Here is a 15864-nt window from a genome sequence, read left to right on the forward strand (position 1 = left end):
AGAAGTCCAACTAACTATTCCCTTGATAAAAACAACCAAAACCAAGAGTTTTGTGTGTCAAACTGTTAGTGCAGCTGTCAGCTATAAACTATTTAGTAACTGTTTCTACCATCAGCCTTTTAAAGAGAAGCCATGTCTATCTTTCTTACCAAGCTCTATCCTGCAGTCTAGTGTCTCTCCACTAGGTGGCACACTGGTATTGCTCGACACAGGGTTGATGTGTAAGAGGCTCTTCCTACTCATGATATTGATTATGTATCAAATAGTATGCTGATGATTCAAACATTTAGTTTGGCGGTAAAATATTCCACAACGTATGATGGTAGTTGGCACATTGCTTTATTTTGAAAACAGACATTGAAACCATTTTTTTTCTTTTTTTCTTTTTCACAATTTAACTCCTTTAGATTGAAACTGGACATTGCACTCACTGGAACATAGGAAAGGTTGTTAGTTTTTTTGTTTGTTTGTTTTGTTTTGATTTTCTTTTTTTTTTAACATCAGTGCAAGAGTAAATCCAATTCATATCAAACTCTTAGAACAACACCTAAGACATCAAAAAGAAGCCACGTTTTTTTCTTTCTGTGACTGCGAAAAGTTCTTCTCAGTGGAAGAGTTCCCATGCAATTTGTTAGATGGTTCATGCTAATCGCTAATTCATTTAGAGCGGGAACATTTCCGATCCCCCCTTTAAATGAAGTGAACGTTTTTTTTATTCTTATTTAAGGCCCTCATAAACCTGTTAAAAGGCCTTGTCAAATGCTTTACACATCGTTGTCATGCTATGTTCAGGATGTCAGGAGGATTATGCCACATTTGGCAAAGCACCAGGGGTATGGACCCTGCTCTGTCACTCTTAATAATGTGAATTTGCTTGTCTTTTTTTGGGTTGTAAAGCATCTATTTAGGTCTCGTAAAAGGAGTATGGTTTCATTAAGCCTTAAAAGTTCAATTTCATTTGAGATGGGACCAAATTGGGAAATCTTGAGTTGAATGTAGACGTTAATGTCACAGTATGGATACTTTTTCCATCAAGTGATATAAAAACCACCTCAGGTTGACTTGTATAAGTGAGGAAGAGGAAGGATCCGATTTATGTAAAGCGTGTAAACCAAGCTTGATGAACTCAAGCAGAAGATGACGAGACGTAATCCGACCACTGATTCACTCACACAGACACATATTCACCAGATCAAACCGCTTGTAGCTTGAGCCAAACAACAGTCATGTTGGAAACTCTCCCGACATAAGAAAGAATCATTGCCACACGAAAAAGAAAATGACAAACAAATAAAAACAGACTGTCTTCACATTGGGTCGGCGAAGAGCAACCTTTTAGATTCTTATCTTAATCATATTTAATTTATCTATGTTAAACTTTCTCTTGGTCATCCTTGGCCTTGTCCTGCTCAGCCTGGGCAGGAGTCTCAGTTGCTTTAGACTCTTCTGCTGCATCTGGAATAAGGAGGGAGGGAGAGGGGGAGGGGGAGTGGGGAGAGGGAGAGGTTTGGAGGGAGGAAGGGAGAGTGAGGAGGGAGGGAGGGGGGGGAGTGGGGAGAGGGTGGGGGAGGGGGTGGGGGAGAGCGTATGGGGAGAGGGAGAGGTTGGGAGGGAGGAAGGGAGAGTGAGGAGGGAGGGAGGGGAGGGGGTGGGGGAGAGCGTATGGGGAGAGGGAGAGAGAGAGGGTGAGAAAGGAGGGGGAGGTCGGGTCAGGTGGGAGAGGGTGGGGAGAGGAGAGAGAGAGAAAGAACATTAGCATTATTTTTCTCATGTGAAGATTTTGTTCTGAGGTAAGTTTTACTGAAACAAAATACTTTTTTTACCTGCTATTTTTCCAGTTTTTTTAACCGAATATCCAAAGAGAATGTAAAATAGTTGGAGTGAGGATTGCAGTTCTATTTATAATCAGCGGACAGCGTGACATATATAAAAGCTTAGCTGTAGACTCCCAGCGTCCCAGAGGAGTTCTCTGTCTCTGTACACTGCACCTGGGACCGCCCCGCCCTCCTCACACCTACACTGCACCTGGGACCGCCCCGCCCTCCTCACACCTACACTGCACCTGGGACCGCCCCGCCCTCCTCACACCTACACTGCACCTGGGACTGCCCCGCCCTCCCACACCTACACTGCACCAGGGGAGGCTGCTAGAGGTCCAAGGCAGAGAAAGGTGGCTTATTGTAAGGCTGTAGTACGACTACCATCACTTTATCACTTTATTACCTCATTCTACTTTATTATTACTTAAGACTTCACTTATTTTTGCTTTATTCTATTATTGTTGATTATTTTGTATCCTGCTGCAATGCCAACGTCAAAGAACCTGAGCCTAAGAATTATCGTACTCTTGTAGTACCTTGTACATTGGATGTAATAAAAGCGATTCTGATTGTGACTGTGATTGTATTGTAATGCAGGGGACAGGGTAAGGAAGGTATCAAACACACACCTCCACCAGTCTCATCTGTGTTCTAGATGATGTACACCTCAGATGGAGTGTAAACGATCCCAACATGATGGAAGGAGGAAGGGTATCAAACATATCTGTTATGTATGGTGATGTTATTCATCTTTGTTATATGTTTTTGTGATGATTTCTTGTATATGTTTGGTGTGGACCCCAGGAAGAGGAGCTGATGCTTTGCAGATGTCATGTATGCTTTGGGACTTACATGTTAAGAACCTAACCAGTATGTATCTTCTGTTGCTGTAATGCCTGATTTATACTATAGACGCTAGTATACTATAGATATAAGATAGCAGTAAAACTCAGACGCAGTACCTGCAATCTCACACACCATATCGTGAAGAGCAGCGCTTGAATACAGTTGCAGTAATAACACTTTTATCTATATATCTTTATTCATTGTCTTATTATGTTGTTTATTATGTTGTTGTTTATCTATGTATTTTCTATACATGTACTGTATATCTTTTCTTGTCATTTTTTATTTTTTTACTATTCTCCTTTTTCTGTATTTTTACAATGCTATATGTAAGGCTCTCAAAGAGGAAGACACTAAAACTGTCATAGGTAATAACAGAAACAAGGTTGCTCTTATTGAAAACAGCCAAAATAGACTACACAGCAATGTAATCCAATGCAATTAATAACATAGAGGCAATAGCACTTAAGACAAATTTGTAGGGGGAGGGGGGGGGGGTTTCAAAATGAGTCACGACTGTATTCTCATGGGAAGAGTCATCAGAGGGTGACATCATCCAATGTGCTCATCCACCGGGATATGGCGTCTCTGACGCGTGACGGATGAGTCATCCACAACCACTTAACATTCTACCAGAGATTCAATTGTGGTTTTCAGGGTTCCAGGTACAGGGTGTGGTATAAGGGAATAGGGATCTACCAGTAACCATGCAGTTCTTGTTAAAATGGTGACATTTCCCCCCCCCCCTAGTGATAATGACTAATATGTTTATATATAGCCGTGTTTTGTCATTTTATTGTCACAGTCGATTTGAGCGGCTTTGATTGTTGTTAGCCCTCAGTCTAGTTCGTGTCAGTATCGACGGTGGTGTGGTGGTTATTGATTGAGGGAAAACGTTCGTACAGCAGCTGGATTTCAGAGGGCAGACGTCACAACAACAAGTGTCTATTCTGGTTGTCTCTCATTTGGACATAAAGCCTCCAGCTTTAGAAACCACTGCTAAGATGCACAAAGCCTTTATTTCCATTGTATTTAACTGAGTCCATAGTCCACCAGGGGAGGCTAGTGGAGCAGGAATCAGAGGATGGGCTCGTTGCATACCATGCCTCATTCCTTCCATCCCTCATTCCTTCCATGCATTTACAACCAGGAATGATCTATGTGATGGCGACTATGTGCAGCGCCAGTGTTGCAAACCGTATGTACTAGCCAATATGTACGCACATTTCATATGTGTACAGAGGATGTTAGAGCAGCCCTCTTTAGAGCCCACTGTACTACCAGTCTTTCCAGCCCAGTTGTGGTGCAGCTCTAGTATGGCTTTCAGTGTGGCAGCTCCCACCCTCTGGAACTCTCTCCTCACAGCGATCCGCAACGCCCCTCAGCAATGCCCTCAAAACCCACCTGTTCTCTAAGGCCTTTGGCCTCTAGTCTAGTTTCGTCACTCTCGTTGTCTTTGTTTCTTTGTTTTGTTTCTCTGTTCTGTCTGTCTATGAAATCTGTAAAGCGTCCATGGGTCTGAGAAAGGCGCTATATAAATCTAAATCTAAATCTAAGATATTATTAGTAGTAAAGCAAAAATTTAAAATCTTCAGGTGGCATTTAATGATGCATTCAGAATTTTGCTCAAGCTCCCAAGATGGACAAGTGCAAGTCATATGTTTGTGACTAGTAATGTTCCCACCTTTCATGCTGTATTGAGGAATTTTATTTACAAATGTATGTGTCGATTCATTGATTAATTTAATCATAATGGCCTTAACTGAGCCCACACAAAGTGACTCACAAAGTGATGTTTTTGGAAACATTGGAACAAATGTCTGTATGTATTTGAATCACTGCAGACTTGTGAACTGCAATGATTATATTTGTGTTGTTGTCCTCGTATTGTATATATATATATTTATATTGATATGGACCTATGTGTCTGAAATAGTTCACTTGAAATTGAAGGATCCATCCTCTGATTTCTACCTCCACCAGCCTCCGCTGCTAGTCACATATCTCACACCAGAGGCAGTCAGACAGCGTTCTCTCTGCCTCTATGGTCTACTTCACCTTTTAGTTCCATTTTCAGTTTTTCTTTTCTTTCTAACTTTTCTGAATTTATAATCACGGTCAAGTCGTCCAAATAAATAATGAGATGGCGGTACAGACGGAATCCCCCGGATAGATTCCAAGTCCTTGACCGATTCCAGTAGATCGCTTCTTCAAGGGGGATCAATGGAGAATCCCCATCGAAGGTAATGCTGAGTCCAGGCCTCGGTTTAACACTAGAACAGCCTGGGTTTAACACTAGAACAGCCGTGTCTATTTGACCTATTATAACAGCCGCCTCGGGGGTCAAATGACCATAGTCTTTAGAATTGGAAGCTGCTTCTTCGACTTACACACAAAGACCACTAGTTGGCGCGTCTCGTAAATTAGCCTGCCTCCTACACAGGAAAAACTGCAAAATAGCTTCATATTAGCTTATCCTGATGTGATTTCGAAAAAAAAGTAAGGGTACTGGGTGGTAGAACGCACATATCTAGGAAAAGTCATAAAAGGAGGGTCCTGAAATTTGATAGAGTGCAAAGATATAACATTCCTTTTTTACTCACATGGTGAGTAAATGGCCCCACCCATGGCTGTTCTAGTGTTAAAGCGTCCCTCGACGTGAGAGAGAAAGCAAACACCTGGCAGCGACGCCGGTAGCCAATATAGGTGCGTAACTATGACAACCCTGACGACAGTAGAGCCGGTCCTCTGTGACCTACTTTTCCCAGACCTGTCTCACAACCCGGCTATATAGGACTCTCTCCACAAGCCATTAGGTAGGGCTACGTCACAGCGCTCTGTCTGGGAGGCCTTGGACTTGTGCCCGGCGGAGCTTTTTATCTGTTAGCGAAACAACATTGATTTAATGTCTGCTTCCCTCCAGATTGATCCACGAGATCTTTGTGGGAGAGAGCGAGCATCTTCTTTTTTTTTGGCGCAATTACACGTTAATTACATTTGTTGTAATGTTTTTTTAATCCAGCTACACTTGGACCAGCTACAATGTCCAGCTACAGCTAAGAGAAGATTGGCTACAGGTAGGCTATGTGTTGTGCATCGGTGGAGGTAGAAATCGGAGGATAGGCTCGTTGTGATGCATGGGACAGAATGAGGAACGGTACCAAACACACCGTTACCCGTTCCGTTCCATGCGTCACAACCAACCCGTCCTCCGAGTTCTACCTCCGCCAGCCTCCCCTGACGCATCGCATACAACACGAGCTCTTCTAGAGACGAGGCTGTCGCTCACACGGAGGCTGGCCTCTACTCTACCTTGTGTTGGGTCACACGGAGGCTGGCCTCTACTCTACCTCGTGTTGGGTCAGACGGAGGCTGGCCTCTACTCTACCTCGTGTTCGGTCAGACGGAGGCTGGCCTCTACTCTACCTCATGTTCGGTCAGACGGAGGCTGGCCTCTACTCTACCTCGTGTTCGGTCAGACGGAGGCTGGCCTCTACTCTACCTTGTGTTCGGTCAGACGGAGGCTGGCCTCTACTCTACCTCGTGTTGGGTCAGACGGAGGCTGGCCTCTACTCTACCTCGTGTTCGGTCAGACGGAGGCTGGCCTCTACTCTACCTCGTGTTCAGTCAGACGGAGGCGGGCCTCTACTCTACCTCGTGTTCGGTTAGACGGAGTCTGGCCTCGACAGAAGCTGGCTTGCCAAATACTCTACCTCGTGTTTGGTTAGGCTCCTCCTTCTCGGCTGTCTCTGTATCACCGGCGGCGGCGGCAGGCACGTCGGCTTGTTTAGGCTCCTCCCCCTTGGCGCCCCCCTCCTCCTCCTCCCCGCTCTTCTCCACGGCGGACTCTGTGCTGCTCTTCTCCACCTCTTTGGGCTTCTCCTTGGCTTCGCTGGCCTCCGCCTTGGCCTCCTCCTTGGGGGGTTCAGAGGGGGCGGGGGCAGGGGTGGTGGGGGTGGGGGTGGCGGCCACAGGCGAGGTGGCAGCCGCTACGGGGGAGGCGGGAGCAGGGGGGTTGGCTGGCTTGTCTGAGGCGGGGGTCTTGGCTTGGCTCGTCTCTTCCTCTTTCTGCTCGGCGGGGGGCGCCTCTCCTCCCGCTGGCTCGGTCGCCGCGGGCGCCTCAGCCGCCTCCTCCCCCTCCTTCTTCTTCTCCTCCTCCTTCTTCTCCTCCCCTCCCTCCTCGGGGACGGCGGCCGGACTGTCGACCTTCTCCTCCTCCTCCTCCTCCTCGCCGTCTTTCATTTTTTTCCGGGTTATGTGTCCGCGGAAGCTGGCCTGGATTTTGGTGGCCGCCTTGTGGGCTTTGTCCTCTGGTTTGTTGCCATCCTGTTCGATCTTCTGGTCCTCCTCGTTCTTCTCGACCTGGGACAGGGGCGACACACACAACAACAGAACGTTTCAAGAGAGTGATTAGCGCTACGAAAATGTGACACGTTCTAATGCTTTGGTCCTCATTGTCGGCAACCGATCAAAATGTTCGGACTTTTTTCTTTTGAAACACGGAACTACGTTTCGACGTTGTTGAGAATCACATCACAAACTCGCTAGTCAAGCCAAAATACTGCAACGCAATGGATTGGGTGAGTAATCCCCCAATTTTGCACAAGTTGCACAAAACTGCTCACAAAACAAGCTGTGTTAGTTGCCTATCGATGTGTGTCATTGATTTTCAACAACACGAAAATGTATTCACCTTTTATATGAATATGATATATTCCGATATGAGGACCAAAGCATTAGAACGTCTCTATCACAAATTAAAATCCATGAAAGGGCTAGAGAACTATTGTTTGTGTTGACGGTTTTCAATGATGAATGATGATACCTAGCTATGCAGCTGCTGTTTTTTATGCCGAGTCAGACTCTCGTACGTACTGTATCTCTAAGCCCAGGTGTCGTGTCTTAAAGACGTGAATGGGAGAAAGGGTCCCATACTCAGGCCCCCCCCCCCTCCCCGCCACTATATACTGAAGGACTGTCACTCTTGTGGGTTATGTCATTATAAGACTGTATCAACACCCAGGCGATATCTCTACCCATCACAGGAAATGAACAGGATGCTTCCTGTTTTCTGTGGTGGCAACACCTCGGCTTTCAAATACACCCCAACATGGTCCTCATCTGCAGACAGATAGGCACCCGCCATGCCCACCACCACCCCCTGCACCCACAATCACCCCCCCCACCCCACCCCACCCCCAGGTTACTAGTAGAATTAAGGAACATTTGGAAAACGGATGTAGAGACACAGGTGAAGTCAGGTCAGAGAAGAGGTACAAGCAGAGGACCAGAACTGGGTCAGGTGTTTGAGCAGGGTTGTTCAGGTATGGGGAGTACAGAGGCAGAGGAGTTTAAGGAAAAGATCAGGATTAAGTTTAGGATTAGGTTTAGGGTTTAGGGTTAGGTTTAGGTTCAGGATAGGTGTTTCAAGACCGAGATGGATATTACCTTTGATTACCTGGATCCAAAGTTGTGAAGCTGTCCATCAAATAGGGGGGGCGGTATTATGACTCTTAACAAATCTAACAAAAAAGGAAAATGAAATGAAATAAGGGAAATGAACAATGACGCTGAAATAAAACAAATGCAAATTAATAACAAAAACAAATGAATCATTTTTTACATCGTTGCGTCTACAAATCATGACATACTGTACAGGCGCACACAGAAACATTAAGGTTAATACAAAAAATAAAGCTCAAGGCACAAAGAAGAAGCTGTACTGTAAGGCACCAGAGCACATCAATGAGAAGGGAGGGAGATAAATTAATGAAAAGGTGGTGATGTAAGGGGGTGTTACAACTCTCCGTGTCTTTCCTACTGTTGCAGTGAGGTGTTGTCATGCGAGGATAGCCCGATTCTTATTTCAAAATGAATTAAAATTGGGTTTCTGTGTGTGTGTGTGTGTGTGTGTGTGTGTGTGCGTGTGTGTGTGCGTGTGTGTGAATGTGGATGGGTGTGTGTGTGTCTGTTAAAGCTCAAAATGTCTCCGCATTATCCAGTGTATGCCTCCAATCCCTTGTATGACATGTCATTTAGCTATTTGGGCTTCAACATGTTAACGTGTCCATGTGTCACCATGGTAATTACAGCCACAGATCATTAGCGTCGGTTATTCTGCTCTCAGAGCTGTTCTCAGAGCTGACAGTCTCACAGCTCCATCCTTGCCAGCGTTCGCTCTGCTTCTCAACATGCACGACCACACTCCTCCACACCATCAAACGTTACCTTGACAACCGGAGTGCTAACTCATCACTTGATATACCCCCCCCCCCCCCCCCCTCCCTCCCACCCACCCCCCCCCCTTCCCAGCCTTGTCTGTTGGTTTAGGCTATGAGAGGCGATATGTCAGTGTGATTGACATCGCCACCTGACCCTTTGGGGGGGAACGAGCCAATAGGAGCTCGTAAATCAGGCAGACTAATCAGCACGGAGGGGCGGGGCCGAGCGGTCCGGCCAGGGCGGGGTCTGGGTCAAGGTCGCTATGCGTGTGTACGTGTGCGTGTGTGTGTGTGTGTACATGCGTGTGTGCGTGCGTGTGTACATGCATGTGTGTGCGCGTGTGTGTGTGTGTGCGTGTGTGTGTGTGTGTGTGTGCGTGTGCGTGTGTGTGAGAGAGAGAGAGACACATCTTAGGAGAGGGAAGAGACCTTCACCAGTACGTGCTTATACCAATAAATAATAAAAAAACAGAATAAAGCATTTATGAAGTGATCATTTATTGGGCTGGTCCGCAGTTGCTGTCTGCGGTTTAGACAACGCTTACGGCTAGTCAGGTCGCCTGTGGCGTGACAAGGATATCCAGCGGAGCAGGACATCTGGACCTGGACTGGGCTAATGGCGAACTGGGCTGCACATTATTAACATAAACACTCACGATTTATCAAAATGATAAAATAATAATTCTTCCCTTTTTCTAGCATTGTAGCTGCCTGGTTTCGCCATAGATGACTGTTTCTTATGACGGCTGCTGGATAGACGGTTCACTTACTTACTTAAGACAAATGTGTTTGTTGGAAGCGACAGATGAGGTAAAGTAGATGAGAAGATAAAAGGCGTCTGCTAGATGCCAAAAAACGTAAAAAATACAAATCCAGCCAATGAGGGAGTAAAATGTGAAACGGGCTTTTAGAGAATAGACTGAATAGTGATAGTCTGGCATCAGCCTCACAGTCACAGCCTTAATAAGATGAAAGACTCCAATGAATTATTGGCTGTTTATTATGCGTGATCTCATGGGCACTTATTGTTCGATTGCCAAATTTTGCCCTTTAGCACTTAGCTAGTCAAATAGAATGACTTACTGGAAGGTCTGAGTCATCAGACAAATGTGTGGGTATGTTGGGGGAATATGGTGAGGGACGATGATGTCATTTTTGGGATGCTAATATCATATTTGGGATGATGATATCATATTTGGGGATGATGATGATGTCATATTTGGGATGATGATGATGTCATATTTGGGATGATGATGTCATATTTGGAATTAGGAGGATGAGGGAATATATTTTTTTTCTCTTTTTTTTGCCATCTGCCATAACAGCCATGTTATAAGATTCACTCACATTTTTACATTACATTTTAGGAATTGAGCAGGCACCTTTATCCAAAGCGTCTTACATAACAAATACATTTGTCTAAGTAAGTGAATCATCTATCCATCAGTCATCGCAAGAAAAGTAATCTATGCTAGGACCTGGGACCATTGACAGTCATAATGCTCGAAGAAGGAAGAATTAAGATTGTTTTTCTTATTATTATTGACAGTAGAGAAACTGGGATCGTACAGGGGGTGTAGAGGGGATGAAGCGGTCTTAGGAGGGACAGTTAAGGTCAAGCCTGAGGAGATTTGGGTCTTCAGTCAGACAGAACACTGTCAGCATAGAATCACGAGTCAGACCGTGAGTCAGACATGCAGCATCAGCCACAGCAACATCACCACAACCCAACCATGGTCTGTTTGCTAATCCGACATAGTATACTGTCCCCCATGAAATATACATTAGTTCATAAGGGATTTCCTAGAAAAGCATATACATAACCGCCAAATGGGTTTAAGTACCATGAGATAACCAAATGATGAATCCTCGCGTAAGTACATTTGGTATATGGATTGACATCCAAGCCCTCTGCGCCCACTGCACCTGTTTTATTACCTGATTGATCTTTTGTCATATTTATTACCCTATTGAGACATCCGCAGATTCTTTTGTAATATAATAATATATGCCATTTGGCACAGCGACTTACATTGCAGTGAGTGCATTCGTTTTTCAGTATATATACAGTATATATGGTCCCAGCGGGAATCAAACCCACTACATCAGGGTTGTTAGCACCGTGCTCTACCTACTGAGCCACAGAGGACCTTGGCAGCAGACAGCTGAGCGTCACTCGGGGTGTGACACACGGTGTATCATTCCCTCCATTCATGAAACAGAAACAGAACACCTCCCCAAACTGTTACCATATCTGTTACCTTACTGAACCAAACTGTTACCATATCTGTTACCTTACTGAACCCGCATGAGGACGCAACATTGATTCCTATGCATCTCAAAACAAAGATATCCATTCCAAAGTGACACAAACTATTATCCTTTAAGATTCAGCCTCGATTCAACTTATTGAGTGATTTGTTGATGACATTTTTGCATTTTAGCTAAGGGTGTCATAGCAATTTCTGAATACTTATGTACATGAGGTATTTCTGTAATATTACTATTACTATTAATATTATTATTAATATTATTATTACCATAAACAATACAATGGCCCATAAAGACAATGTCATCTAACAGACAAATGCCTGTGGTGAACGTCCACCTGCAGTCTCTGTTGCTGGCAGGATATCCCTGTGAACCCTCTGAACCTGCCTTGCGTCCCTGTGAACCCTCTCAACCACACCCAGCCTGCCTTGCGTCCCTGTGAACCCTCTCAACCACACCCAGCCTGCCTTGCGTCCCTGTGAACCCTCTCTCTCCTCTCAACCACACCCAGCCTGCCTTGCGTCCCTGTCCTCTCAACCACACCCAGGCTGCCTTGCGTCCCTCTCTACCCTCTCAACCACACCCAGCAGTGTGACAGCAGGATGTGTAACAGCAGCAGCAGCACCCTCCCCCGCATCCTCACATCCTCCCCCCCCTCCACACCGCTGCCCTCCCCCATTAGAGGCTTGTTCACAGGAGAGGGGGGGGGGTGTGGGGGTGGCGGCGGTGGTGGATACAGGGAGGGGGATACAGGGACACAGGAGGAGAGGAAGGGGGGGGGGGGGGCAAGGCACCTTGCACTAATGCACATTGCCCCCAGTATGTTTCCTCTCTTTTATTCCGATTCTCCTCCCTCCTTCCTTCTCTTCTTTCCCTATCTGCATTAGCACTGAGATGATTAATGCAGTGTAGTCGAGAGAGAGAGAGAAATAGAGAAACGTCGATGCGTGCGTGTGTGTGTGTGTGATTATGGTAGTGGATAGCAGCAACACCTCTCAGACAGAATGACAGACTAGAGAGAGCAGAGCAGCGTAGAGCAGAGCTGCAGTCTGCAGCCCCCCATTCTCCCTGAGCTGAGAGGAGCTGCAACCCACTCACACGCTCAGTACCACACCCTTTCATCCAGCATCTCACTCCCTCTCTCTCTCCCTCTCCCTCTCCCTCTCTCTCTCTCTCTCTCTCTCTCTCTCTCTCTCTCTCTCTCTCTCTCTCTCTCTCTCTCTCTCTCTCTCTCTCTCTCTCTCTCTCTCTCTCTCTCTCTCTCTCTCTCTCTCTCTCTCTCTCTCTCCTCTCTCTCTCTCTCCCCCTCTCTCCCTCCTCTGGCTCTTTTTCTCTCTCTCTCCCCCTCTCTCCCTCCTCTGGCTCTTTTTCTCTCTCTCTCTCTCTCTCTCTCTCTCTCTCTCTCTCTCTCTCTCTCTCTCTCTCTCTCTCTCTCTCTCTCTCTCTCTCTCTCTCTCTCTCTCTCTCTCTCTCTCTCTCTCTCTCTCTCTCTCTCTCTCTCTCTCTCTCTCTCTCTCTCTCTCTCTCTCTCTCTCTCTCTCTCTCTCCCTGCAGGAGAAGAGAGGGAGAGGGGGGCTCAGGTGGAAAGGGACAGCCACAGCCCCTGCTTCCCCTGCCAGCCTGCCTCCCTCCCTCCCTCCCTCCCTGCCCGCCTGCCCGCCCCAAGTCTCCCTATTCCCCTGACAGTCAATTGACGAGCTCGGGTGAATCGTTGTTTTCCGAAACCCGTATATAATAGATGTATTTTTGCGCCGGGTGTTAATATACAAGCCATGTTATGCCTCTGTTCATTACAACCGCGACCCACCCTGTAATTCAATTAGCCTACTCCCCTACCCTGGAACAAAGGCTTCCACTACACCACCACCACCACACATCCACTGACAGGGGTGTCGGTGCTCAGTGTGTGTGTGTGTGTGTGTGTGTGTGTGTGTGTGTGTGTGTGTGTGTGTGTGTACACGCCGGCTGAGAGAGAGAGCCACCGCTTTCTCTCTGGGTGTAGTGTGTCAGTCTCACTGCTGTTTTAACAGCCAGCCCAGAGTCAGTCAGTCAGTCAGTCAGTCAGCCATCTCTCTCTCTCTCTCTCTCTCTCTCTCTCTCTCTTTCTCTTATTCTACAATTTATTTACAGTACATGCTCTCTGTTCATCCATCCCCCCCCCCTCCCCCCCGCCCCCTCCCCCCACCAAAAAATAAAAATAAAACCCATCAGTCATCCAGCACCTCTCCATTCCTCAAAAGCAGACGCCGGCGCTGTGACACGCTCCCTTGTGGGTGATCAATGTGAGGCAGAGACAGAAGGAAGCCGTGTGTGTGTGTGTGTGTGTGTGTGTGTGTGTGTGTGTGTGGGGAGAGAGGGGAGAGAGAGAGACAGGCAGGGCTTTAATGCAGTAGAAAAAGCTCTGTGTGAGAAGAGAGAGAGCAGAGAGCCTCACCCACTTCAGTGTTTCAGTGTAGCCTAGCGTGCCTACTAGCATGCCTACTAGCTAGCCTAGCCTTGCTTTCACGCCTTGGCTCAGTAGTGACTCATCCAGCTTTGACATTTAAGCCTCTATCAGGTGTTTGCGGCGTGGAATCCGATCCTTTACGGAGGGCAGATAGAAAAATCATGATCACACTGGAATAACTGGGCGGGCTCGTGGAGGAGATCAATCAGAACTGTATCATCGTGTAGCATCGCATTCTCCACTACTACAAGATTCAAGATTCAGATTCAAGATTCAAGAAGATTCAAGATTCAAGATTCAAGATTCAAGATATTATACGCCTCACAGACCCCCCCACACACACACACACCCGAGGTCTACCAACCAGTCATGTTCTCACAGAGAGAAAGGAAAGGATTTGATTGATGGAGAGAAACAGGGTGGTTATTGCTAATATCATATAATATTGGACATGGACACACAAAAAAACAGGTGCCATTGTGCTACTACGTCCTACCGCCCTGCATGGTGATAATGTTGGACTTTTAACCTGAGGAGCTAATGTGCTAATCCCGTTACGGCCCGTTAATGTATTCCTAGTGTAGGTCCCAGGGGGCCACCTCTCCATGCTACAGCCTGAGCAGTCCTGTCTGTCCTTACCCCACCCTTTTTTTTTTCCTGAGGAAAAACTTGCATCGCTATTATCTCCTGCTAGAAATATATATATATATATATATATATATATATATATATATATATATGTGTGTGTATGTGTATAAATATAACACACATATAGGATTATCAGGGAGCAATTAGAGCATCAATTAAGAGCGGCCTGAAAAATGTGTTAGACAGTGTGTCTTCCTGGCTAGATATGTTAGTCAGATAATGTCTCTCTTTAGCAGCTCTATACAGTGGGGAAGGCATTCAAGTCTAGATGCATGCACTGATCACAGTACAGACCCATCAGGGGCTGTCTCTCTCACAGCACCAAGCCAGCAAACAGGTACATGAAGAGCATTATCAATTGGCTTTCTAAAGTAAAGGCTTTAAAGTAGAGGATCGATCGGCTTGAGAACAACCGTTGGTCCAGGGTCCTCTTTCAGGTTATGACAGTGTGAGGTTTGAAAGCATGGTGGCTGGTCTACGCTCATTCATACTTAATTACATTAACAAGGCGTGTCAGTTTTTTTTTTTTTTTTTTCATGAAAGACTTTTCACTGGGAAGATGGAGAGTCACACACAGGAGATCCGCAAAGTCTTAAATCCAACAAACACCTTCCCTCCTGATTCTTTTCACAACCCCCCTTTCATTGAAATGAATACAGGCAATTACTCTGAAAAGTTGACAATTATAGTAGTTCAATTTCTTTTCTTTTTGGGGGGGATGATAAGAATGATAAGATTAAGAAGAAAAGGAATTTCTTAAAGCAATTACCGGTTTTGTTCTTCTTATACAGCACAGCATAGTTGTAGTATCCTTTCCTTTCTTTTCCCCTTCGTTCGTTCCTTTTTTTTCCTCTCCTTTCACTTCTCTCACTCCCTCTCACTCTCTCTCTCACTCTCTCACTCTCTCTCTCACTCGATCGCTCTCGCAGGCTGTATCAACAGCTGAACCGCCTAATGCTTTTACTCATCACAATGTGCACACACACTCACAGTCTGCCTGCTACAGCCTCTCTCTCTCTGACTCCCTGCCTAACAATGACTACAAGCCCAGCCTTTAAACCCCTCCCTTTTCCCTTGCCTTCCCTTCCCACCGACACCCCCCCACCCCCCTCCCTCCTTCTCTCTGTGACGAACCCGGTGCACCCCCCACTCTCTCCCTCCTCCTCCCTCTCCTTCCTCCCCCTCTCTCCGCCACAGGAGAACGGTTTGCAGGCTGGCTCAGGCGTGAGGTACAACCCCACCCAACATTGCTCCCAGTCTGTTGATTGAATACATCCAATCTGTCCGCAGACAATTCCTATTCCATTCTTTTTTTTTTCTCATCCCCCCCAACCCCCCCACATAAACTGGGCGGTGGTCTCCATTGTATAGCTAGTATCTTAAATAGGCGTATTTTTCCTGATTAAATCCTATCAGTCACTGCTTGTGGTTTGAGATCAATACAATAAGATCTGACTAAATTACCCTAGTGTGCCAATTCCCTGTTCTGGCAAGCAGGCAAGGGAGGCTGGGAGGGAGGGAGGGAGGGAGGCAGACACATATACACACACACACTACTGCCAGGGTGGGAGGATGATCACGTCGGTTTCTCTTCAGTGTTCAGTTCACATGG

The 15864-nt window shown here is 46.2% G+C and overlaps 1 protein-coding gene across 1 annotated transcript; it reads right to left on the reverse strand.

The window, feature by feature from the left end:
* Positions 1 to 1372: 1372 nt before the first annotated feature.
* Positions 1373 to 15051, reverse strand: gap43 (growth associated protein 43; the record flags this gene model as incomplete). The annotated part of the gene is made up of 3 exons (XM_080547402.1): positions 1373 to 1455; positions 6380 to 7028; positions 15022 to 15051. 3 exons carry the CDS (start codon positions 15049 to 15051, stop codon positions 1373 to 1375), a joined length of 762 nt encoding a protein of 253 aa, XP_080403528.1.
* Positions 15052 to 15864: the final 813 nt, after the last annotated feature.

The sequence above is a fragment of the Nansenia antarctica genome, assembly GCF_963989245.1.
Source record: "Nansenia antarctica genome assembly, chromosome: 17".
Classification (NCBI taxonomy): domain Eukaryota; kingdom Metazoa; phylum Chordata; class Actinopteri; order Argentiniformes; family Microstomatidae; genus Nansenia; species Nansenia antarctica.